Here is a 27,633-nt window from a genome sequence, read left to right on the forward strand (position 1 = left end):
TTCAGGTGCCCAAGGGTTGGTATGGGATTTGAAACCACGATCTCCTGACTCTCCGAAGGGAGAGCACAACTCAGTTGGGTGAAACATTGGGAGTGGAAATACTTTGGCTAAATGCGAGAGTTGCAAATAGATGAGGTTGCGCAAATTTTATTTAGACTCAACAAGATTGCTTCTGCATCATTTGAATGGTACAAGTTAGGATTGTGTTAGCCTTGAATTGCTCTTCGTAAGAGTTGAGAAGGTAAAGGTGCCACTTCATGCTCAAAACGAAGGGTTTTAATAGAGTAACTAAGGAGAAGCTATTTCTGCTCAGCAGAATATGTAGACTTTTGTGATTCAGACAGATGTTACTAAATTGTAAAGTGTATTCATGAATTGAAAGGTAGGAAGTTAGAATTTGTTGGTAGAAATGATAATGGGGAAAAGCAGTATGTGGTCCCTATAAGAGATTGTGCTTACCTGTGCTTGGAAGTTTACAAGTACTGTATGGAGAGCCCCAAAAATTGAAATAAGTGTATCAAAAGGCCTTGCAGTTGGCAGGCAATACAGCAGTTTTGTTTTGGTCTTGAGACAAGTTTGAATTCAGTCAGTTAATTTAAACCAAGCACCTAGATACAGAAAACCAATTGAATTTAGAATATGATTGGTTTCAGGTTGTCAAACCAATCGGTTTTAAGATATTGATGTGTCATCGTGGAGTATATAAGACAAGGGTTTTTGAAAATCGGGGTGAACACCTGCTTTCGTCTTGAGGGGAAATCAAGCCCACCATCTGAGAAATTAACCCTGAGTGCCCTCAAGGAGTCACTAAGTTCTCCAAGAAAGCACCATCTATCCAAAAAAGGTACCAAAGCATTTTAACTCCAAGTCCTCACTGAAGAAATCAGAGAAAAACATCCCTAACAGCAGAATCAGTGGAAGAAAGGCATTTGTGGTGTAACAGAGAAGGCAGAACATTCCAGAAGACACAGTCTGTGCGAATTTGGAGAGATTAAGTTTTAATTTTTTTTGTTTTAATTGGGTTTATATAAGTGGGATGTTGTGTTTATTTGAACTGCATTCCAGTAGATTTTAGGCCAGTTAGGGATAATTAGTAGTCCAGGGGGGAATTGTTTGGTTCGCTAGTAAGTCTATTAATTTGTTCACTCAAGGTTAAATAAATAAATTGTTACATATAAAGTGGATATCAGGGATTTTCTTTCATTTAACCACTCCTTTAACAGATTATAAAGGTGAGATGAGCTTCTCTGGGTGTTTCGGGTTTAATTATTAGCTATTATTATTAACTGTTACCTGCCATAACAGTTGGGGCTTGTGTTTGGGTTTATCTATCAGAGGGGTTTGACTTTCCACTTCTCTGTAACAGAGAAGCAGACAGACTGAGAAATTGAATGAAATATTGAGTTGTTGTGGCCTGGAATGTGCTGTCTGAAAGGGAAGTAAAAACAGATTTAATAGTGAACTTTTTCGAAGCGGGGCATAATGGACAATGCATAAGGAAAAGAGGGAGAGAGCAGAGGAGTTGTTTCAAGAATGGCCTTCTTCCGACTTGGACTATTATATGAAACCTGATGCTTGCAAAGCCTGTTTTTTTTTTTGTTTTATTCAGCGTCTACACAGCATATTGCTAATCAAGGTCATGTCAGTAATAATGACTGGATGTGAGGGAATTGTATGTGCTGAATGTCATTTCAATTTAGGTTCTGTTAGTACTAGTCTACTTAACATGATACATTTCCAATGCTGGTGGATATGGATATTTTGACTGAGGTCAGTTTTCTATTTCTCACTATCACCAATATTAAGTTTGCTGTTTTCATATTTTTGCAATCTTCCCTTTTTGGTGATAGTGGTTAATAGAGGAATTTGCAAGCTAATATGATGGGTAAGTAATATAAGTTCCTACATACGATACAGTATGATAGGAGTTAGTGAAACGTATACAGCAGGAAGTGAATTCTAAACTCCCGAACCCAAGATTCCTGGATGTCAACTCTGAATTCTGAGTGGGACATTTGTCAGCATTTGGTGGAACTGTTTGGAGTCTGTAGCAGAAATGCTCCCACTGAACATAAATTTCACTCCATTTCAACTGGTGTTGCACAATCCAGAAACCAGTCATCAACCAAAAGTTCACAGGGCCTGAAGAAATACTTGAATTTTAGCTTGTTTTATATTTAGTATGTCACTATGAAGACACAGGGTCCCACACTTTAAAATTAAATATATTTTTTAATGAGATTTAAGTGTTGTTGGCAAGACCAGTCTTTATTATCCATCTCTAATTATCTTTACAATGTGTGATGTCCTTAAGTTGCTTGTAGCCCAGATGGTGAAGGTACACCCATAGTACCTTTGGTGAGGGAGTTTCAGAATTATAATTTTGTGATGAAGGAATGGTGATATAGGTGATTTATCTCCCAAAGGTGGTGGTATTTCCATGCACCTGTTGCATTCTGTGCTTGGTGGTGGTAGAGTGCGTAGGCTTGGAGGGCAGCAAAATCCTTGGTGACACTGCTAGTGAATCATGTTGCACTTTGAACCCTTCTGATGTATTCTACTTGTGCAAGATCCTCATTCTCTCTCTCTGGAGCCTTAAATTCCTTCTGGAAGAATGGACATTCAAAGATACAATTTGCTGCTACCTACATTCAAAGATACCAAGTTGGGTTCTGTTGAACTTTGGCTGGTTTGAAAACATTGACAAGACCACAATGAGTGAATGTTTACTGTGTATCATACTGCAAAACTGTTGCTGATCATACTTTAAGCAATGTTTGCTACCAACACCTTGTCCTGTCAGTTCTGTCATTTTTTTTTCACGTCTTTAGAGATGCAGTATAGCTAGTGACAGAGCATAGGTAACTACTTCTATTGTGCATCCACATGTAGTCACTCAGTTCTTTCTGCCCATGGGTAACTTGAGGTGGTTGTGTGAATTAGTGATTGCCCTTTTGAATAATTTGGAATAACAATGATCAGATCTGGACAGGTCGAACAGATTGGGGCTGTCCTGTCGAAAAGAGATCTATGAGGCAGTGACAGACTGGAACTCTCTCTTAGCATTATGTCTTTCCCATTGCAAGGTTTAAACCATAGACATGTTTCCACTCAGGATATTGAAACTTGGAACCATAAATGTATGATAGTTATAAATCCATGAGATACAAAATTTTCACATTTAGACAATATGGAACTTGCTACTAGTTGAAACAAATTGGATAATGCATTAAAAGGGAAGCTGGAAAAGATTGTGGGGATAAAACTAGAATGGTATATCAATAGGTGTGGGGGCAGCATTCATGTAACACAGTTGGGACAAATGGTCTCTTCTGTTTATTAATGCTATTTATTGCTTGCTCTCTCATCTTTCCACCATTTTATGCAATTAAAGTTTCTTGCTGTGGACTTAGCCATTAGTAATGTTGACTGACCTTGGGTGTTTTTTTTTGTTGCTGGGGTGTTAAGATCCACATGGTTCTGATGTGACCCCACCACTGGGTGACCATGCAATACAGCCTGAGTTCTAACAAACAAGGCCCGAAGGTTGAAGGTTGTTCTCAAGACACACTCCATGCGGTGATAGTATAATCAGGAACTGGATGATTACAGACCTTGGCAACTTAGTTGTTCTACCCAAGAACATTTGGCTTTGACGAGCCAAATGTTAGCAGCCAATTTGGAGCCAATTGGAATAGAGCCATATCAAATTACTGAAAGTGAAGGTGCCAACAGAAAGCATCAGGGGATACTTGACTACTTAGGTTCAGGTTTTACATAACACTTGTATTTGTGTCTTTCACACGATAGAATTATATGGTATAGAAGGAAAGTATTCAGCTCCGTATGCTCGCGCTCTCTATCTAAAAGAGCTATCCAATTCATCCCATTTCTCTGCTCTTTTCTGACAAAGGAAAAAGAAACATTAGGTTAAGTATATCTTTTTGAAACTGATGCTTAAATTTGCTTCTCTTACACTTGCAGACATTGCACTGCAGGTCACGATAACCCTCCATTTTTACCAAATATCTTTTAAAATGGCTGTTTTGTGGTTGCTGCCTCTCTTTTCTTTCTCACCCCCCCCACCCCCCCTTTTTTTTTTTTTTTTTGCATTCTGCGCACCCTCCCATGGATTAGTTGGGTTGCAATGGTCGATAATGCTGGATATCCCAATAATGTCTCTGGGCATTCACTGAATTGCACTGTGTTCATGCCGTACTTCAATCAAATTACCACCTTTTGTTTGTCCAGTGGAAATTTCAAATAATTAATCTTGACTATCAAAGTTTATCAGGGATAGTGATCATTTCGGATGGTAACTAATTTAGGAAGATGGAAGGTTTTGCCTAGTGCTGCATCTGGGAATAAAGCAGGATAGAAAATAACCATCACGAAAAGCATTTGTCACCATGGATTAAGTACTATATTTGTGGCTATATTGATTTATGACTAAAGCACTTAATGTTCTACAGTGCAGCACATGATTAAACAATAACCAGGGTTTAGGAAGAATTCTGCAAGGGGAATTAAAATTATAGCACAGTTTTGGGACTTTGATTTAAAGTGATACCTTAAACAACTATATAAAAATTTTGTCATTTTCTAGGAAAGGCTGCAGTTCATGCTTAGTGTTAACCTTTTTTTTTCATTCATTCATGGGATGTAGGCATTGCTAGCTAGGCTATCCCTGATTGTCTAGGAGGCAGTTCAGAGTCAACCACACAGCTGTAGGTGTGGACTCACATGTAGGTCAGACCAGGTAAGGGGAAAAGATTTCCTTTCCCAAAGGACTTTAGGGATTATGGAGAGTGAGGGGGTGGTGGGATGAGGCAATGTAGAGACTTGTAAATGAGGAGGAGAATTCTGACATGGAAGTATTGCTGGACCAGCAATACGTTGTTCAGCAGGGGTGATGGGCGATTGGGACTTGTTTCAAGTTGAGATATGGGGCAGCAGAGTTTGCTTAATGTAACCAGTCCTGGGTGTATCACAGATGGGCTAATGCAATACCATCATTTGGGCAGCAGAGGAGAAACTAAGAAGGATGGTCAAATAGATTTTTGAGGCAGTGGGGGAAAGATGATAAAAAGAGAAATAGTTTACTTTTTAGGATGCCTCTCTATGACTGTTTTGCCTTTGAGGGTGTGATTGAGGTCACGGAGCAATTTGTGGAATGTGGTATTGAGTTGTATAAGAACCCCGAGTCACTGGAGTGGACGGTTTTGAAGGACGGGCGAGTGGTACTAAAATGGATGGGATGTGATCATGAAAGAACTTGGAGACCGAGATCTAAATCTATTTGTCTTAGGGATTGGGGTGTTTGGATTGGCTAAGTGAGGTATGGGGGTGGTGAGAGAGAATTGGGACTTGCTGGAGAGTGGAACTTGCTTTTCATGTCAAAATAGAAGCGAGTTTTAAAAATATGTTGACTTTTTGTTCCTGCAGGTAACTGAACACCTCTACGCTAAGCCGTGTAACCAACAGCCATAGGCAGCCTCATGAGTTGGTTCAGCGTACAGCAGAGTGGTGGATTTGATTAAAAATGGGATTAATAAAGCTTCAGAACCCCAGCCATCCCTCGGCACTCCTTCACAAAGCCAACCAGATGCGACTTTTGGGGACTCTGTGTGATGTGGTGATCCTGGTGGACAGTCAGGAATTTCATGCCCATCGGACTGTGTTAGCTTGCACGAGCAAGATGTTTGAAATTTTGTTTCTTCGCAACAGTCAGCATTACACCTTGGACTTCCTTTCACCAAAGACTTTCCAACAGATTCTCGAGTATGCTTACACTGCCACGCTCCAGGCGAAAGTTGAAGACTTGGATGATCTACTGTACGCAGCTGAGATCCTGGAGATTGAGTATCTGGAAGAACAGTGTCTGAAGATTCTAGAGACCATCCAGGCAACAGATGATAACGATGCAGAAATGACAGTCACTGAAGATGAGGATGGAGGGAAGGCCAAGTTTAACAAGAATATTTTGGTGACAAAACAACTTTCTGGTGAAGAGGTTGGTTTTACGATTAACCAGGCTATACCAGTCAGGACGATGGAAGAACAAAGTCCTTCTGTCTCCACATCATTTGGGCTTTCAGCAATGAGCCCCACCAAAGCTGCTGTAGATAGTCTCATGAGCATTGGACAGTCAATTATTCAAGGGTCTTTACAACAAACCTCTGCAGACGAAGCATTCGCTGCTGCGGATAGGCATCCCATGGTAACTGAAGTCAAGCATGAAATGATGCAGGTAGAGGAGGGCTCCAGTCCCAAGACTGGTGAGTCTGGCTCTTCAGGGAGTGAAAAGATATCTGACGCGGATAGGTACAAGGAAGCCCCTGGCACACCAACACGTAGCAGTGTCATCACCAGTGCCCGTGAGCTGCACTACGTTCGTGAGGAGAACTCTGGAGAGCAAGCTCACGAGGCAGGGCTGGGTGTACAAGGAAGCTTAGAGAGCAACCCCAATATGCAGGCTGAGAAACACAGCACATTGTACCCTGTCCAATTCAACCGCAGAACTGACGGCCTGTTGGAGGTGCCTACTTCCTTATCCTCCGCTCTCCATGTGCAGCCTACACTCTCTGTTGCTATGGACTTTACTGGTTATGGGGGGCTTCTGCCTCAAGGTCTCATTCAGAGGGAACTTTTCAACAAATTGGGCGAGCTTGCAGCGGGCATGAAGTCTGAGAATAGATCCGCCAGTGAGAGGTGTAATGTTTGTGGAATGGAGCTATCAGACAATGAAGCCATTGAGCAACACAGGTAAAGACATCGCGACCACTTGTGGCATTCCTTGAAGGATTCTAATGCACCCAGTCCCTGTTCTGGTTATTCAGTGCTGACAAAGGGAACTGATTAAAAAGGTTAGGAGCAGGGTGCTATGAGAGAAATCTGAAGGATTTTTATAGTCATAGGATGTTAAGAGGCTTTTTTTCTTTTACTTTGAAACCAAGGCCTGTCCCTCCCCCCCCCTCAATCTTGTTCCTGTATCTTTCTCCACGAGCTGTCATTTCAGATCCCTGGTCTCTGGCTCACTGTCCAAGCCCTTTTTAAGTTTCCTGTTTTACAAGCAGCTGTCTAATTCCCTTTTAAATAATTTATGAACTCCACTACATGTTTTATAGCACACCGCTGTCTGCTCTAACCAGCTTCTGTGCAAGAATAATTCTTTTATCTGACCTCCTCATTTGTCTCCGCAATAGTTTCCAACCAGCAACAGTGTAGACAGACAAACTTCTTTTTAAAATGTAACTAAAACTGAGCAGTGTTTTCTTTTTAGTGGGAGGCACTTACATGGGTCAGGCATTGAAGGCTTAAGGGGCTGAATGGTCTACTATTCCTATGATCTCATTAGTGTTTAGCTTGGAGTTTGTAAAAGATTAAATTCAATATGGATGAATGTAAAGTACAGTGGTACAAGATGGAAAATGAAACCACATATATACTCCATGAATGCCATTGGAATTATTAAAGATTGAGTAGAAGGAGTGTTCCTAGGTTCAAGAACTGTTGGGTCCAACCAAGGTAGCATAGCATAGAAATTGAATGGGCATCCAAATAGATGGACTGGTATGGTCTTCCTCGTCCATTGTTGTCATCCATGAGATCTGTTTCTGCCAGTGGTGTTCCTTGGGATGAGTGAGTGTAATGCAGACTGTCAGCCATTGCTTTATCCTGAAACCAAGTCGCCCTACAACTTGTCCTGAATAGTATCTTGTGGGATCCAGGAGTGCAATATGAAAATCTGGTTATTGGATTGATTCCACTATTGAAGGAAGATTTAGTGAGTACAAATTGTCTGTACTCTGAAGGATGCAGGTTGTACAAGTGGACAGCAGAATGTTGCGTCACTCTTTAAAGTTCTGCAGATCTTGGGATGTGTGCATTTTATCTGGAAGCAATGGCCTTCTCCTCATCACACATTGATGAAATTTCTCTCTGTGAGGCAATAATAGGGCAATGTTCCCACAAGGACTTCAGCTCTGTTGGAGTATACCATCTGGAGTACAGCACAGATGGGTACAGGTCTGTCCCAGTAAAACATGGGTACTGTCTGAACGGAGGCGCAGTGTTGATGGGTACGGATCTATAGCTGTAAAACACTGGGGCACATTCATGATGTGAGCAGGAATGTCACTCAAACAGGAACCAAATTAGTCTGGTTTTCTCTGAACTAATGGTCAAGATTTGGATTTTTCTGGAACAGGTTGTTGATTTAATGGTTCCAGAGGGCTATTACTGAAGGAGGGAGGAGAGTTTTGGGGCAGGCATTCACCCCATTTCAAAGATGTCCTTGTACTTCTTGCAATGCACCCCTTCCACCATCAACCACGTTTGCCCAGTTGGAGATTTGGAGCCTGTTGATTAAGTCGAATAGAGGCATTGTCTACTTTGCTGGTGGATGTGCTTCGATTTAATATTGAACAATACCAAAAGTTCTTGCTTTGAGACAGCCTAACCTTGGCCAGTGCTCTGTACTGCACTAGTCTGACACTTCTCTGTTAGGAGAGTAGTGAATAGTTTTGAGCTGGAGTCCATTACACTTAATAAGCAGTAGGAATTTTATTCTGCTTCTGCTGACAACTGACAATGTAATGTTGACCATGAAGTGGCCCGCAGCATTAATATTGAGCACCACAGACCGAAGAGTTTGAATGGCCTCCTCCTGTGCTGCCCCACTCTGATTTGACCATGTTCGTATCCGAGCAGTGGCACGGAGACTTTGCGCCTGGAGTAAAAGACGTTTATGTATAACCCAACAAAGTTGACCTTCAATAAAAGCAATAAAAATCTGAAATACAAACAGTGCTGGAGAAGCTCATCAGATTTATTTGACAGCAACTGTGCAGAGAGAGAAAAAGCTAACCTTTCAAGTCTAATTTGACTCTTGAAAACTTCCTCAGGAGGTCAGCTCTAGGTGTTTTCACTCCTCTTCACCTGTTACCTGGCTAGGAATGTAGTGTGAAATGTGCAGCACGGACAGGCAACAAGTTTACAACACTGGGCTGCCTCTTCCCAGGGCAAATCGTTTCAAAACACCAGAGAGGAGGATGCGGGTTTCCAGCCTTCCCCAAACGATGTAGCTCTTCTTTACGCCTCTGCGGAGGTTGCAAGACTTTCCTCTACTGATTAGCGAAGGGCAGCAGGTTCCACTGTTGGAATTGAGAGAAAAAAGGTGTAGATGGGGTAAGCTGGAGAGGGTTGGGGGGTGCGGAAAGGGAGCGAGATCGAGGCATCATTATTTCCCAAACTGATCAAAGAAGCTCTTTCTTTATACAGCTTGTCTGGGGGCTGGTCAGCAAGTAGGGTCAAAGCTAATTTGTAGAAGTCCACTTTCAGGTTGGGTTTGCCTGTCACTGGAACTCTAATATCTGGTAGTTAAGACCTTGCTGAAGGTGCAGATTGCTTCTTGTTCCTGACCCAATGCTTTGGTTTCATTTTACTTTGCTCCTTGTATTGTTGCTAAGGGTGACTGTGTAAGTTAGCCTAATTAACACAGTTCCGAATGAACAATGTTGCATTTTGGAATCCAATTACCAAAGAATGGACCAGAGTTTTAATAAAAAGTGGTGACTCCAATTCATAATAGTCAGGACCACGGTAGGGTAACAGTGCTAGTGCCAACTCCATAGTATCTTGTTTGTTAAATTATACTCATGCGACTGTGTCCATTGCAGATAGTATTTGCTAGGTCTGCTTATACTAGTTCAGAAGTCACAGGACAGCAGGTTATTGTCCAACTGGTTTATTTGAAATCACAAGCTTTTGCAGCAGTGATCCGAAAGATTGTGATTTCAAATAAACCAGTCGGACTATAACCTGGTGTCCTGTAACTTCTGAGTTTGTCCACATCAGTCCAACAACAGCAACTCCATGTACTGGTAATACTAGTCAGTACTTCTCAAGATGATTTGGAACTAGATGTGATCAGCCAGATTGTCATTAACGATAGGGACTGAGTCTTGCGCCTATTCCTGTGAATTTCACTAGGTGCAGTTCTGCCAATGTCCATACCTTCTGAGGATAGCATCTCACTTGGCTGAGTGACTTTGCATATGAGTTATACCATGAGTTTCACACTAATGTGAAAACTAGAACTAATGCATCAGTGGAAAATGTAGCAATTTTAGAAAAGGAAAATCCCCGTTTTCAGAGCAATTGGCATGTGACCTCAAAAGGGGACTCAGAATTTACTGTGTGAAGAACACAGTATGCCCACTTTTTAATTCAACTCTCCATGCTTATCAGGGCTGCACTCCCTGAAGGAACCCTGGGGCTAGATAAAATTGTTGGTAACAGCACAAGTGAATGCACGTTTAAAGCAAGAACCATTTTAAGGCTACTGGGGAAGACACAGGGACGTGGGATTTATTTGAATGGATCTTTCACAAGTGAATATAAAACGGAGTGCCCATCTCCTGTGCTGTAGGATGCTGCGGCTGTTTAATAACTGGCTCGGATACACAAGTCACTAACTGTTGTAAAGCTGCAAATTTAAAATGCATTGGTACTTGCCTGAAGATGCAGCTTTCTGGGAACACTGTCCGCTCCGTTCTGCAGTTGACTTCCGGATGTTGAGCGAGATTCCTTCGAGGAACCCCTTTTAATCCGCTCCCAGCAACCCCCCCAATTTAATCTCTTCTCCCTTCCCGTTACCATTCCCTTCCCTCTGTTTTCATTGCTCGGCTTATTAGTGGCACCTGGTAATGGAGGCTCCTAATCGAAACCAGCATTCTCCTTCGGCCTGGTCGGTAACAGACAGCTTTGTCAGTCCGAACATGCCATGCTAGGAAGTCCCATTAGCTTTATTGCTGGAAGATCCTGAGCTGCTCAGGAAATGAGTGCTGCAGTTAGGCACAGAATCCTGACCTGCTCGTGTAACCCCTGCTCATTGGGAAGACCTCTGTCAACACACTGGGGATTTCTGTTACTCTGGTTCTCGTCTTGAGTCCCGAGGTTAACAAAAAGTCTATAGATTGACATTCCTTTGGAAAGAAATCAGCTTGTGACCTCTGATTTATACTTCGTACAAGAAGCATGAGGTGTTTGTTTTTTTTTAAACGTGATGTATAATTTAAGACTTATGGTAATATAGCCAATTAGATTTTCAAATAGCTTTAAAATTGAACTAGTGCAGAATGTGTGCAGATTTCCCACTGAATTTTTTTTCCAAATATTCTCTTCCCTCCATAACTCACCACCGTCACTACCACACTCCCCTCACCCCCAACCCCCTTATACTACCTTCACCTAGTTCACTACTTCACCTTGCGTTGACACAACCAGGATGCTGATCCATATTGACTTGCCTGTGTCACCTCACATGTACATTAAGGCTGGAATATTTGGTAATGGAGATCAACTCATTCAAAATTTGCTTTTGTGCTTCTAACCAAATAGGCGTTACTTCATAACTCATTGTGTCTGGCGATTAGTTATCTCCTCAAAAACCATGGTTCTTATTGATGTTATCCTTGATTTGTTGAGATCCACAGCACTGTCCACTGAGCCACTGGAAAAGTTCAATTTTTAACATTTTTTTGTCTGTGTTTTCTGTTGAACAGATCGGCTAGACTGTGTGTAGACTGCCTCCCTTTCATGCTCATAGGAAAGGAGAAAATATTAGAAATGTGAAATATAGGGGCTGGAATATATTGAACATTTGGAATTCATTTTCACATTGATGTGATATTATTCATTTTAGGGAAGCTAGATAAAAATGAGGGAAGAAGAAATAAAAGGACATGAGGTGAAATGAGTTGTGGGGAGGCTTGCGTTGAGCATAAACCTCAGCATAGACCAGTTGCGGCCTGTTTCTGTGCTGCATCGTTGTGATTTTATAATGAAACAACCACTGCACTATTTTTCATGAAGAATGCTGATGAATTATACTCCACGTTTACTCGTTCAGATTGATGGGCTGTGAAATCCAATGAGGATGATTCTGGTAACTTAATTTTGGGGACGATGAGCTGAGTTTGGATAGATTTTTAAAATTGCAAATGCAGGATTTTTTTGACATTTTGTCACAACCTGCAGAATTTTGGGAATCTCAAAATCGACCTGGCATTTTCTGAAATAAGCTAAACTGATGGGTGAGAAGCAGATCATTTTTAAGTTGATCTGTTTGGTGAAAATCTAATAAAGCGTTAAAGATTTCAGCAAAGTTGATAGAAAAACTGAGCTACAGATGTACTCATCAGGTTTTGAGCAGGTTAAATTTAAAAGCTGTTTTCTCTCTTGCATTAGTTTACTTAAGGAAACAAACAGCTTTCAGGCAGCTTTGTCTCTCTGTTCCTGCAGTCTGGGTTATGGTATAATTTAATGCTCTATGCTGTTGACTCGCATTTCCCTAATTTTGTCTCTTTCAATATTCCTTGAAAGGGTTTTCAGTGTGTGTAAATGATGATGTCTGCTTGTAGTAAGGTACTGAAACCTCATAAACTTGTTTATTTGAAACATTTTTAGCTGAAATACTTATGTTTATTTGGTTCAGTGTCAATCCAGTGCTGTTTGAAAGGAAGCTAGATGTACAAGTAAGATTTAATGATGACTTAATTACTGAACCTCAAAAGTAAATTTTGTGCTAATCAGCATGCCCATCCATTATTTGCATGATTAGATTGTTGAAAATAGCTCTAATTTTAAAATGAAATATTGTAATTTGTGTTTTAAATATATTTGAATGAAGTTGAGCATTCCAAGAAACCAGTCTAATGAATTATTTTGATCAGGAGAAATTGATCTTTAAAGATTAAAATAATCAAAATATAGGAAGAACAAAAGTGAGAAAATCATTAATTTCTTAGTGCCTTTGATTTGTCTTTAAATTGCAACTTTTATATAATGGTGGATGTATCAACTGCATCGTATAACATGGAAAACAGACTCCTATTCATTACTTCCACAATTGACCTGGCAAAGTTTCTGTTAAAATTTTGGCAGTTATGCAGATAGAATCTTGTGTTGTCGAATTGTTTTGAGTGGCAAATTAGTACACTGAACCAGGCAGTCTGTACAGGCCACGCCATCTCCTTTTACAAATGTTTAAAATATTTTTTCGGACTTAATTTTATTGGATGGCAGCTTGAAGGTATATCATGTTCAACTCTATGTAATTGCTTCCAGATATAACACAGGGTTATGTGTGTTAGAATGAAGGGTCTGGTAAGTGCTAGCTTCCTGTGTAAATTTGGTTATTCTATTCATTCTGGGCAGTCCTGGACTCTGTCATTCTTTTGAAAAGTGTTTTCCAGGTTAGTTGCTTGAGCACAAATTAATTCAGACTGAGTTAATAACTTGACTAAATTTCAAATAACTTTGTGATATGCCGGAAGAGAGAAACTAAAAGAGCTCGAGTCAAAATTCAACAGTTTTGTCCTAACTTTTGTTTGCCTTCAATTTTTAAGTTGCTGTTTCTTTTAAAGATGCTTGTCAATCACATTTTTCACGACTTTGCTTTTCAACGTTGTTGCATCTGTATTGCTGTAGCTACAAGTTTACTGTCCTCTGCAAGCTCATCAGACCAGAAATTTCAGCAGGAAATCTTTAAAGGTGCCATTAATAGTGTGTGTACACTGTTAAGTTTTCAATGTTGGCTTTTATTTTCTTAACCCTCTGTATTTCCATGCCGTTGCCCACAATGCTCCATTCTGTGTTCATAGAATCCCTAAAGTGTGGAAGCAGGCTATTTGGCCCAGTGAGTTCACACGCACCCTCCAAAGAGCAGCCCACACAGACCCACTCCACCACCCTATCCTCGTAACCCTACATTCCCATGGCTAATTCACTTAGCCTGCATATCTTTGGAGAGGGCAGGGAAACAGGAGACCATTCCCCTTTATTTACAAATCCCTCAGGGTAGGTAGAGGCAAGGCCCCAGTCATCACCACTGCACCCTACCCCTTCTGGCCCAATGCACATGGCCGATTTATCAGTCTGCCACTGGTGGCCCAACAGAAGCTGTGGGATTTCTTCCCTAAATTCCTAAATGTCTCTTCCTTCCTGAAGATACTTTTCTTTTGACCAAGGTCCTAACATCTTACGTGGATTATTGTGATAAGATGCCCACAAAGTACTGTGGGACATTTTGTTACTTTCAAAGGTGCTGTATAAATGCAAGTTGTTAATACGGCCACCACAGCATGTGGGAACGGAGTTTCACCTGTCTTTTTGATCTCTTCCGCTTTTCCTCACATCGGAGGATGAATATGATGTCTTATCTGCCAGTGGAGTTCTGGATATAAAAATGTTTCTTTTTCTGTCATTTGTTCCTTTATATTCCTGTGCAATGAGTAACTTGTCTGTGCATGCATGCTTAATATTGATGGGGAGGCAATAACCTAGTGGTATTATTGCTGGACTGTTAATCCAGAGACCCAGATAACATTCTGGGGACCCCGGTTCGAATCCCGCCACAGCAGATGGTGGAATTTGAATTCAATAAATACCTGGAATTAAGAATCTAATGATGACCATGAATCCATTGTTGGGAAAATCGTATCTGGTTCACGAATGTCCTTTAGGGAAGGAAACTGCCATCCTTACCTGGTCTGGCCTACATGTGACTCCAGACCCACAAAAATGCGGTTGACTCTGAACTGCCCTCTGGGTAATTGGGGATGGGCGATGTCCTCATCCCATTAATGAATAAAGGAAAAAGGAAACAAGGTGAAATGGGATGCACAAAGCATTAGTTCAATCTGACAGCCAATCATTTATAGAACTATATACTTGAACGATTTGAGGCAGCAAAAGGGATTTTTATTCTTTTTAAAACCACAACGTAATTGAACATTGCAAAGATTGGGGGATAAATGTTGTGAAACATTAAATGTGATATTTTTGGAAACTAATGGGTTAAGAATGCACAGTTTGCATGGCTTATCTTTTCAAAGATCCTAGCAATGTTTTCTCACTTCCTATTATGCTAAGCCCCATAGAGTTCTTTGCCTAAGTTACAACACCCACCCTGAACGGCTGAGAGATCATTGCCCCTTGTCGGAGCACTGCTTTTATAGCTTCTGTGCCTGAATTTTAGTTTCTCTGGCATGGGCCCAATATTTACATTCCTCTCTCTCTCTTCCACACACGCACTTGGGCTTTCTATCCCCTCATGGATGTGTGCATCGTTTCTAAGATCTGAAAGCCAGCAATTATCAGCAGCTTGTTATCCCAGTAAGAGCTCCTGAAGGCAAGTGGAGTGATAGTGCACTTTTTTGTTTGAAGAACTGCTGGACTTGTGGTTATGCGAGTGCAGGTTGGAGCTCCCAGGTGCAAGTTATTCAGTGAAGGGTTGCACTTATGACCCTCTTGAAGGGTAGATGTTTGCTGCTGGTTAGGTTATTTCAAGAGGCCTTGTCTGCAAAGGAGTTTGCATGGGAATTGTCTTGGATTTTGTCTCCCCTAGTATATACTTTTTAAAATGAATGGAACATGATCGCTTGGGAGGTGCAGAGTAGGGGATGCAGGGGAAATGAAAGAGTTTTCTTCATAAAATGCCTCATTATCTCGGGTGTCCTGCAGTAGACAACACTAAGGCAGAAGAGGAGACTGATTTTAATGTAAATTAATCAGGCACCAGCAAGGTTTGCACTGGAGAGTTTTCAGTTGAGTATGAAGGTAGAAATATGATTTGATGGAGGCCATAATAGGATTTTGTAAAAAGAGAGAAACTCTTTCCCATGCAAAGGAACCAAGCGGAGAAAAGGGATATAATCTTAAAGTATGAACCAGGCCATTTGGAGGGCAATTAATTGAACCCCTTCAAAATGGAGGCTACTAGATTTTTGCCTGGTTATGACGTTGGGAGATGACGATTTCAGGTGGATAAATGAATATGATTGAGAACAGTCAGAATCTAATTAAATGAATGGGCAAGCAGGCTTGAAGGGCTGAATTGGCCCATCTTTGTTCCTCTGGACTTAGAGGAAAAAAATACTGACCAACACAGAGTTTAAACACGTTTGGAAGAGAAGTTAAGAAAATAATGCACTGAGTCTTGCTTCTTCACACCTGAGAGTGAACTGAAAAGGTAGCGAAGTTGGGATGTCATCTAACTGAAGCTGAGGAGAAACGTGAAGGGAAATTTCAAAGTGCAAAGATTATGCTATGATGTAAGAGCAGAATTGACTGTGGCTTGGAATCTACTGTGTGATGCATTACCTAGTAACCTGGGAAGAGAAAAAAAACTGACATTGAAGCTTCCTTTCCTTATGAATGATGTGTACCCAAAAACATGCAAAGCAGTTATGAAGATCACCAAGGAAGTGAATGCATAAAGACAATTCCCTTTGCTGCTGAGGCCTTTTCACTTCTTTTTACAGCTACCCTAACCTCTCATTTTCAGAGTAGAAACATTCCCACTCTGTTTATTTTGGCTCATTTTGGAGTTGTTTACTTGTAGCCCAGCATGCAGTGTGTGTTTTCACTCTTGAGAAGGAGCAGTTTGTTCTCAATGACCAGAAGGTGTTCTGTCTTCAGTCTATAGAAAACCTTCTATAATTCGGAGACCAATCACTTTTTTTGTCTTCAGTTCCCCACAACTCCCTCACACTCTTTCCCCTCCCCCATCCCCCCCCCACCCCACCCCACCCCCACCGCCTTCACACACTTCCCTTCTCCCCGCCCTCAGCCCTCTCACATAATTATGTCCGAATGTTCTCCATGTTTCAAAGTCATGTTATTTTTTGATTGCAGTGGCCTAGTTTAACTCAACCCAACCTGTTCAAACATGTTGAACAGCCATCAACATAGAAACATCAGCCAACTAAAATGATTCAAGAGCACAAACAAAAACAGGCTCCTCTGATGCTTTGAATGATCGATGTGACTACTCTGTTATTCTAAGATAAATTGACAGTAACACTCCAAGTTTCATCCCTGTTGAGTTGACTAATTCTGGTCGGGCCTGCACAGTTGGGTGGGTGACACATTATCGGGTTGTGAGGATATTGGGCGGTGAACATGATGAGTCTGTACCAGTTATTAGTATGGCTGCTGGATGCAAACTGTTACACCGACCGTGATATAATAGCCCAGTACCATTTCATCGGTTAGGGTCCTACACGCAACTATTTGAGAAAAGCTGGGACAGTATAATCCCACAAGGAGGCTAATCAATCCATTCTGTACTGACTTTTCAAAGAGTCACCCAGTCAGGTTCACTTCCCTGCAATACTTTTCTCCAAGTATTTATTCATCTTTCCTGAAACTCATAGAATCCCCTACAGTGTGGAAACAGGCCCTTTGGCCTAACAAGTCCACACTGACCCTTGGACCAGCCCACCCAGACCCATCCCCCATAACCCACACACCCCTGAACACTATGGGCAATTTAGCATGGCCAATCCACCTAGCCTGCACATCTTTTGGACTGTGGGAGGAAACCAGAGCACCCAGAGGAAACCCACGCAGACACAGGGAGAATGTGTAAACTCCGCACAGACAGTCACCCGAGGCTGGAATCGAACCCGGATCCCTGGCGCTGTGAGGCTGCAGTGCTAACCACTGAGCCACCGTGCTGCCCCACACCCCACGAAACCTCTGACTGACCTTGTTTCATTCAGTTCCCCATCAGGCAGATCACTCAAAATCCTAGCCAGCTGTTTGTGACCACATTCTCCATTAAATACTTTTATTTTCACTGTTCCAAATTGTGCCGTTTGTTTATGGTCTGTCTCTTGTGACAAGTCTGAACATTAACTCGGCACATCCCAATCTTCTCATTATTGGTCACATGCTTTGTAAATCTTTCCTGGGTTATCTCCCTACTTTCCCCTTTTTAATTTAGGAAACAACTAGACTCTGTTATCTAATGTGCAAAAATTTTGATTTTATAGAGTCATACAGCATGGAAACAGACTCTTCGGTCCAACCAGTCCATGCTGAGCATAATCCTAAACTAAACTAGTCCCACCTGCCTGCACTTGGCCCATATCCCTCCAAACATTTCCTATTCCTGTGCTTATCTAAATGTCTTTTAAACATTGTAACTGTCCTCTCATTTACCACTTCCTCTGGAAGTTCATTCCACACACTAACCACTCTGTTTCTTAAAAAAAAAAGTTCCTCATGACTTTTTTTAAAATGTTTCTCCTTTCAACTTAAAAAATATGCCCCCTAGTCTTGAAATACCCCACCTCAGGGAAAAGATACCAGCTATTTACCTTATCTAAATCCCTCATGATTTTATAAATCTCTGTAAGGTAACCCCTTGATCTCCTACAGTAGAAAACAAAACGTCCCAGTCACTCCTTATGACTCAAACCTGCCTTTCCCAGCAATTTCTCATCATCTCCTCCAATAAAGTTAGGGTTATGCATATGGAGGCGCAGAGGGCAAGAAATACAATTTTAAAGCACCCCAGTGCTGTTCACAAGAAACACCTTGGAAATTAATCTTTAACTCCTGGAGACTGTGGTGATATCCTGCAGGATTGAGTATGCTGAAGACAGCCGGACAGGAATAGCTTATAACTGGTACTTTATTTGATGTGTATGTGTGCCCCACTTTTTGTCTGTGCATATGTTTGAACAACAGGTTCTCCACAGACGTATTATCAATCTAACTGATAACCTTGTGGTCTGTTATACAATATATGGAGAGGAGCTGCTCTGATAAAGGCATGTGCTCCATTGTTGAAAGGTGAACTGCAAATATAATGACTCCCTCCTGCAGAGACATCAAACTTTAAAAGTTAGGAGCTAAATAATAGGCATTGCTTTCTACCACAGCTGCGTGGTTCCAGTGTGGTTTTATTTTAATTAATTGGCAAGCGATCATTTTGTTTCGCTATATGCAAACTCGATTACTTTGCTTATCTCTCTCTTAACTGTAGGCATAGTATTAACAAGATAAATCCAAACCAGGTGAGAATGATTCATTCCAGGGACTTTACCATTTTGCGTTTCAACTGCACATGCATGTAACTTTGGAGTCTTGTGGAAATCTAGAACGTTCTGCAAGAAGCTGCGTATTCGAGTCAATTTAAAACAAAATCAAAAACTGAAATTGATCTTTTGTGAGGCTTTCAGCAACAAAGCAATAATGAGTTGTTCACAGCTTAGCCATGATTTTAATTGAGTGGCAGGACAGACTCAACTGGTTAGATGGCCTGCTTCCATTCCTCTGAAACAGCAACAGTACCTCTTCCCAAAACTGGGAAAATCCAACGCAGGAAATAAGCATGGACTGCAGTGGTTCAAGACGTTGGCTCACTAAAACCATCTCTGGCAATTAGGGATGGGCAATAAATGCTGGCCTAGCTAGTGACCCCACAACCTGTGAAACTTTATTTTACACGGAGCCTCCCTTTCTGGTTATGGCTTTACCTGGATGGGTCTGTCAGATTAGGCCATGTTGACAAATTGAGGTTAACTGGTGTTGTGGAGTTCATGTCAGCTCGGGATTGAAGTAAGTTTATACATCTCTGGGGGAGGTTCTTATGACAGTGGTAGTGTACCTACCTCTGGGTCAGAAGGCCTGGGCTCAAGTTGCACTTACTTGGATGTATGTCATAACATGTCTGATACAATTATGGGATCTTACCAGTGGAGGTACCGAGTGAAAGTAAACAGTGTTAAACCTCACTTATTCTAGTTTTGGACTGACGTTTAGTTTAAATAGTCACTTGGCTGTAGAGGACTAGGGTATTGCTGAACAAAGTATTGCTGTCAAAACTTTTCAGCAATCATCAAGGGTAGAATTGCAAGAATACCAGTTCTTGAGAGGGACAGCAATTTACGTGAGAAGGTATTGACTGGCAAGTAGACTGTAATTGGTAGAGGAGTTACCTTGGCAAATGCACTGAAAACCTTTACTTTAAATTCAAACAAGTCAGCTATGATTGGTAAGGGCATTGCCAATGGGAATCCACCACAGAATTTTGCTTAGTTGAAAAAGATGCAATACGTGGACGTGTGCTTCCTCTGGGTGAAGGCTAGGGCTCTGTATTTGAATGTGGCCACACACTTGAGTGAGCCACACTGCCAGTTAAGATTCAAATCAGACTTGGCTATTAAAGTATCTTTTAGCACAATCAGGGCTATTTTGACAAGTATCACGCGGTGTGGAGCTGGAGGAACACAGCGGGTCAGGCAGCATCAGAGGAGTAGGAAAAGTGGGAGAAGTTCTGAAGAAGGGTCCTGACCCGAAACGTCGACTTACCTGCTCTTCTGATGCTGACCTGGCCTGCTGTGTTCCTCCAGCTCCATGCTGTGTTATCTCTGACTCCAGCATCTGCAGTTCTTACTGTCTCTATTTTGACAGATGCTGGCAAATTCTGGGTGCATTTCCCATGATAGTGCCTTCACCAGTCACAGTCCTCTTACTAATCGTTTGGCACCCTCTGCTCATGTATTTTAAATTGTCATTTCCTTTTGAGATTTGTTAGATCTTTTTCAGCAACCTGGCCCATATTGGGCAGGTGGGACTTGAATGCAGCCCTTCTAACGTAAAATAGGGAAGCTACCACTGTGCTGCAACAGCTCTTATTTGAGATTTGACGTTCTTGCAGTTCTGTCCTGATGAGTGTAAGACACAGCTTTGATATTAGGTCTGTCTTTCTCAGTAATGCTGAAATTAGAAACACTGCCCAGGTTTTTGGGTGCTTATATAAGGACAATAATACTACGTGGAGTGTATGGAAGAGTTTCATTGGATTGGTACCTAGGTTCGTATGCTTTGAGGATAGGCTAAAGAAACTGGAACTCTGTTCCAATAGAGACCTGATTGAGCAGTTTAAATGGGTTTAATCTATCACCATTGGCCAGCAAAATAGTAACTTAAAGAAATTAGATAATTATAAGAACAAAGGGTGAAGATGTAAAAAATATTTCTATGTTGGTCTTTTAACTCTACCAGAAATAGTGACAAAATGAGAATTTGTAATGTTGGAACTTTTTTAAAAATGATAGAGCAAGGGAATGGTCTGAATGGATGGGACTATGAGAGGCAGCACTCTGTTGATTGGTCACCTCTGCTTTAAAGTTCTGTGTCACCCTTCCAGACTCTGCCCTTTTTTAACTGTTCATGTGAAGATGAGATTTCCAGCCTAGCATTTGAGGTGTCTTGGAACCCAGTTGAGGTGAAAGGTCAGTATATAAAATGCTATATTCCTAAATTCTTTCTCTCATGTTTCAAAAGATCGATTGATGTGGAACTAGTACTGGTTTGGTGTTATTTACACATAGGGTAACACCACTGTGTAAAGTGCTGATGCCATAGGGGTTTAGACATCAAACCATTTTGCAACAGGCTGGGACAAGATGTTTGATAACTTACTAGTAAAACTATTAAAACCAGCTGACTGGTAAAAGTGACCAGAGTGGCTAGAGATTAGGCGTGGGAATCTAGACTGGATATTGGTGTAAGTAATCTGCCTTCCAAGTATAATTCCCAGACAGCAGCCATTGGAGAAAATAAATGGTGTGTTTCAGGTATATACTGTTCCTCAAGGCTGACTTGTGCTGTTATAGATGCAGACCAGGAAGATGTAGGTTGTGGCAGCTTGTATGATTTTGAGAAACCAAGTGGTTTTGTGGGCTCCCCTGATTGAAGTGTGTCGAAAACTGGAACAAAAACAGAAGTTGCTGGAAAAGCTCAGCAGGTCTGGCAGCATCAGAGTTAACGTTTCGTGTCTGGTGACCCTTCCTTAGCATTTCAAAAAGGCTTTTATACCTGGCCCAGTTTCAGAAGATCGGTCAGATTGTTTTCATCCTGCTCTGTGAATAAGCAAGGACCATAAAATGTCAGCATTAATATCAGACCATAAATTATATTGGTCCTGAGCCACTGGATGTGAAGTCCAATATTGGCTAATCTTGCTAAAAGGCAAACAACCATCCTCCAATATATAGGAAAAAAATCCTGAGCCGAACATTATCTCCAATTAATACAGATATCACATCTTTGATTGTAAAATGTCCTTGGATTGATTATTGGATAGCAATATGACACTAAACCACATGAGATATTAGGATAGGTGTTTGAGCTTGCTTTGACAAATGAGATTTCAGGGCCACTGTTAACAAGGGCGAGAGAGAGAGACACACAAATGTGGAAGGATGGAGTTCCAGAGCACAGATCTAGATAATTGAAGACACAGGAATAAGAGATTTTACAAACTTGTTTGAATGCATCTGATTCCAAAGCTGTGATGTACAAACTGATCCATGTCAAGAATGGATTTACCTGGGAAATAATCATGAAAATGGTCACACACTAATAGCAGAGTGTAGCCTGGCTCTCAACTACTACATGCTCAACTCCATTTTCCTTCTTGGGGAGCAGGCGGTGTGGAAGATTGTGGAATTGTTCTGGTATTGCAAGGTTATCTCACAGAGGGCAGAGAATTTTTTTTTTTTTTTTTTTTTTTTTTTTTTTTGAAGGCTTCGAAGGACTGATTTGAACTAGTACAATTTTCCAAGTCTTTTTTTAAAGAAAGTTACCTATCTCTGCGTATAGGAAGTGATTTGTTGTTATGACGTACTCAGCATATTTATGAAGCGGTGGACCCCAATCAGATACTGAACTCTGGCTGCAACAACGTCTCACTCTCTGTCTCATGGATGCTGCTGTATTAAGGTCATTTGAATAAATACTGAAGATAGATTTCTGGCTTCATTGTTATTTTGCACTGCAATCCCAGGCTGATCACCTGGTGGATGGCAGGATAGGGGAGTGTGACTGATTTGGTTTGGGAATGATTGGTACGTCTGTGTGAACTGCCATCTGTTTCTTTCATGTGTGGCTTCTCTAGGGACTTATATGGTTTATTGTGTGAGAGTAGCCACCTTCAGATCTGATGAGAGTCTTGTAGAGTAGACAAGATATTGTTCAATGGATCTCTGCAACTATTTATAGGTTATCAGAATAGACTCTACATTTATTGCAAAGAGTTTTGGGAGAGTCCAGCTGGGCTCAGTTTCCTCCCATGATCCTACACTGCTCTCCCACCAAGTCATAGTCAAACAGCACGGAAACAGACCCTTCAGTCCAACCAGTCCATGCCGAATATGTTCCCAAACTAAACTAGTCCCACCTGCCTTCTCCTGGTCCATATCCCTCTAAACCTTTCCTATTCATGTATCCATCCAAATGTCTTTCAGACATTGTAATTGTACCTGCATCCACCACCACACAACATCATTGTGCTGAGTGGATCATTATACTCGATCACCCTTTCAGACACATTAAACAACTCATTTTGAGCTTATTTAAAGCTCTCCTTGTATAATGTAGGGACAGGGGTAAGCCATTCAGTCTTCTGTTATTCAGTGAGATCGTAGCTGATTTTTTTAAAAAATGTGTATCACACTGCGACGCCCCTGTGCTTGCCGATAGCCATTGCTGGGCCAGCAGCCAATGGCACTCTTTTTAAAATTCTTGGGTTTTTCTTTTGTAATTCCTCCGCATTCCCTGCGCCCCCTCCAACCCTCCCATATCTCACATGATTCTGACCTCTTGTGAGCGCAGGGATGTATGAACATTGGGCTGCAGGGCAGCAGAGACTTAAATGTAGCTCAAAATTGACAAAGGATTTGTTACCTTTCTTCATGTGAATGACCACAGCTTACCCAGTGTTTCAAAAAAATTGCTTTTTTCTCCTATGATCAACAGCCAATCATTCCACCCGCAAGAACATTGCCGAGTGCTTTTATTATTGATCAAAATTGCCTTTGGAATATCGGAGCAAACTGGATATGTTTAATGTCTTTTTAAATAGAAACCTCTTGGCAAAAACACCCATCAATCATTGGAGTGCTGGAGTGTTGCTTAATGTTGGGAGAATTAAGGCACCGGGAAAAGAAAACTTCCTGTACAGCTGTTGCTTTGCTCAACTCTTGCCTTTCATTCAATTGCAACACTTGTCTGTTTTATGGGTGCTACAATAGTTAGCAATTCCCTGAACTTTGTGTTAGGCTATTGAGGTCCGCTGTCTCCACTTTTCCCTGCATTGTCCTGGTCATGAAGCAAAACTGAGTGTTGGGAGAGGAGAGAACTGTAGGAGACTGGTTTTGGAGGTTTGTTGTGTGATTGAATTGTATGATGGCAAGACAGGAGTGATACGCCTCTCGAAGAAGGTGGCTGACTGACATGAGACCCCCACAAACATCCAAAACAGTTTAACATTAAATGGGAGTGTGGGCAAATACATACACATACTGTGTTACACAGTCAACCAAACGATGTGGGGATCCTATCACAGACCAGCAAGGATTTTGTAGCAAATTGGATGAAGTGTTGCTTGTGGGCTGAATGCAGCAGATTTGTATATTAGCCACTCCTCTTTCGAGAAAAAAAGTGCATTTATACGGTGCCTTTAAATGTTCCGAAGTGGTCGTCAGGAGATAACCAGGCAGAATCCTTAGATTTCCACTGGGAATGTCAACAGAGACCAGGAATTGAACTTGAACGTGAGTAGCAATGGCCCAAAAGCTGCATCCTCTCTGCAGACCTCTTAATGAGCACAAGAACCAAAAGCAGGAGTAGGCCATCTGGCCCATTGAGCCTACTCTGCCATTCAATAAAATCATGGCTGATCTTATCAAGGGCTCAACCCCTATTCTTCTCCCCCGCCCCCGCCCCGCTCACCATAACCCTTAATTCCTTTACTGTTCAAAATCTATTTTCGCCTTTAAAAACATTCAATGAGGTAGCCTCAACTGCTTCACTGGGCAGGGAATTCCACAGATTCACAACCATTTGGGTGAAGAAGTTCCTCCCTAACTCCGTCCTAAATCTGCTCCCCCTTATTTTGAGGCTGTGTCCCCTCGTTCTAGTTTCACCTGCCAGTGGAAACCACCTCCCTGCTTCTATCTTATCTATCCCCTTGATAATTTTATATAAGACCCCCCTCATTCTTCTAAATTCAAATAAATATAGTACCAGCCTACTCAATCTCATTATAAGGCAATCCTCTCAATTCCAGACACAATCTAGTGAACGTCCTCTGCACTCCCTCCAGCGCCAGTGCATCCTTTCTCATTGCAGAATTTAGTGAGATTTTACAACCTAAATGAATAACTGTGGGCTGAGAAGAGTTCAACAGGGGTAAGTCAAGTTAGGAAGAGAGGAGTGGTGCAAGGGAGTGGGGTGCTGATGAGACCAAAAATGGGGTAATTAGAAAAATAACTTGTCTGAACCTAAATGTCAGTTTGATGGTTTGACACGAAGAAAAGCTCTGACGAAGCAGTATTCTGTTATCTCTTGATTTCTACTTCCGAGATAAGAGCTCAATATACTGACCAATAGACAGCTGCACGTGTGCTTTTTAAGGTTTAGTAATGCAACAGCTAATCTGGTAACCCAGACTAGTTATAGAATGTGGTTTGTTGAGTGGTGCAAGTATTTGAGGTCTACGGAGCGATAAGATGGTGTCGTTGTGCAATTCTTCGCTAGTTTCTTTCCAGCGTGAACCGGTTATTGCAAACCTCAATGGGGGTTTGCGCCTTCTACTAGTAAGCGTGCTAATTGTGAAACAGCCCAATGTCAAAAAAACCCGTGCGCTTGTGGTTAGGTGGGAAGCTGAAAGATAAAGAAATGGTATCAAGAGTGTTCTACATCTCTGCTGGAACAATATTTCTCCGATTTGTTGAAAGAATGAGCTCTGTCAGAGCTCTTCCAGTATCTCGCATGCGGTACGGTACACATGCCAATATGTCTTGTGCCTATTTTAAATTTTTTTTGTAAGTCTTTTTGTCTTGCACACTTTGTTTCCTCGGCCTGTCACCCTCACAACTTCACAATTTGTAAGCAAGTGGCTGTCTCTCTGCCAGCCAGTTCTCAGGCACTAACCTTGCTTTGTGGGAGTAAGCACCACACCTGGACCCCCTGTGTGTATATGTGTGTGCGTGTACCCCCTCCCACTCTGTCACCCACAAACCCCTGCCAGATGCAACAGGCCGTACCTCCCAAAAGAAGGTCAAAAGACAAAATCCCCAGTAGAGAGCAGAGAACGTCAGATGCTGTTCAGCTTTTCCTGTTCTCAACTAAAATTGGGACATGGAAGTTGGGGGGAGGTACTAGCCGAGCGTTTATGATTTTAAACAAAAATCAATCTGATCACACTCAAGTCATTTTGTGTTGAAAATGAGTATTTTCAAAGTTTTTTTTAACAAAGGCACAAAGCAAAGCAAGTTGAATTTAATTTGCTATCCACCTACTTCATGCATCGTAATAAGGTTATTTCACTTTTATCCTGGCTGCAATTTTTTAAATCAATACTTACTCGGGATTGTATTTTGGCTTTGGTGAGATTTTTGTGTTGAAACATAATGCCAGCATCAAAACACTTGCCTTTGTTTTAAATCCCCAGTGCACATTCATTTGTACACACTGGACTTTTTTTCTCCCCATCCCAGAATCGCAGCATTGTTATGGGGCAGGAAGAGGCCATTCAGTCCATCGCTCCTGCACTTGCTGTAGGCGTTTTAACTAAGGGCCATTCTCCTGCCTTTATCTCCACCCTGCACTTTGTTTTCTGTTGAAATAACCAGCCAATGCCCTTTGCTTCAATGAAAGTTGCCCCCACTGTGTCCAGGCCATGCATTCCAGACCCAAACTACTCGCTGTGAGGAAAAAGTTTGTTTTCTCTCCTCGTGTTTGTTTCTTTCACAATTTATCTTTGAGAATCAGAGGGTGCAGAATTAATCTATTTTGGGATAAAAACTGGTTATTCTCAGCCACACTGTGGCAGACTCCTCTCAATTTTCAAAACTTCTACCTTTTTGGCCTTTTTCTCTTCAAGGAAATCAGTCCCAACTTTTTCAAACCTTCCTCATAACTGGTGGGCTATGGTTCCTCATGTACTATCCCTGGACACCACAGCAGGGCCTAGTGGATAGGCCGTGCTAAATTGCCCATGGTATCTAGGGATGTGCAGGCTAGGTTTGTTAGCCATGATAAATGCAGGGTTACAGGGATAGAGCAGGGTAGGGTATGGGAAGGTGGGTCTGGGTGGGGTGCTCTTTGGAGGGTTAGTGTGGACTCTGAGCTGAATGGCCTGCTACCACACTGTAGGCATTCTATGTACTACTAGTCTTCCACCTCAGGGGAGGTGATGGTGTAGTGGTATTATCGCTGGACTGTTAATCCAGAGACCCAGATAATGTTCTGGGGACCCGGGTTCGAATCCCACCATGGCAGGCAGTGGAATTTGAATTCAATAAAATATCTGGAATTAAGAATCTAATGATGACCATGAATCCATTGTCGATTGTTGGAAAAACCCATCTGGTTCACTAATGTCCTTTAGGGAAGGAAACTGCCATCCTTACCTGGTCTGGCCTACATGTGACTCCAGACGCACAGCAATGTGGTTGACTCTTAACTGCCCTCTGGGCAATAAATTCTGCCTAGCAGCAATGCCCTCATCCTGTGAATGAATAAAGAGAAAAATAGTCACTTTCCATATCTAAATGCAAACGTTGAACACCATACGATATTCAATTTATAACCAAGCAATGTAGGATCACTACTTGTGATTGAGTAGTTGTTCTTGCTAGAAAGCGTGAATCTAGTTACAGTAGAACAGGATGATCCACATCATTGACTAGCTGCTAAATTCCAGAGGGCTGCTGGATATTCTGACACTACATCACAGCATCTTATGGACTTAGTGAAAACAGA

The 27,633-nt window shown here is 41.6% G+C and overlaps 1 protein-coding gene across 3 annotated transcripts in view; it reads left to right on the forward strand.

Annotated features, from left to right (window-relative positions):
- zbtb16a (zinc finger and BTB domain containing 16a) overlaps positions 1-27,633 on the forward strand; it is a 244,137-nt gene that overhangs the window by 9,845 nt on the left and 206,659 nt on the right. For all 3 annotated transcript variants that reach the window (XM_048615417.1, XM_048615418.1, XM_048615416.1), the window contains exon 2: positions 5,446-6,765. In XM_048615417.1, coding sequence (XP_048471374.1) covers positions 5,543-6,765 — 1,223 coding nt within the window. In that variant the 5' untranslated portion in view covers positions 5,446-5,542. The remainder of the gene's footprint in view (positions 1-5,445; positions 6,766-27,633) is intronic.

This window comes from Rhincodon typus, chromosome 32 (genome assembly GCF_021869965.1).
Source record: "Rhincodon typus isolate 14 chromosome 32, sRhiTyp1.1, whole genome shotgun sequence".
NCBI classification, from domain to species: Eukaryota; Metazoa; Chordata; class Chondrichthyes; order Orectolobiformes; family Rhincodontidae; genus Rhincodon; species Rhincodon typus.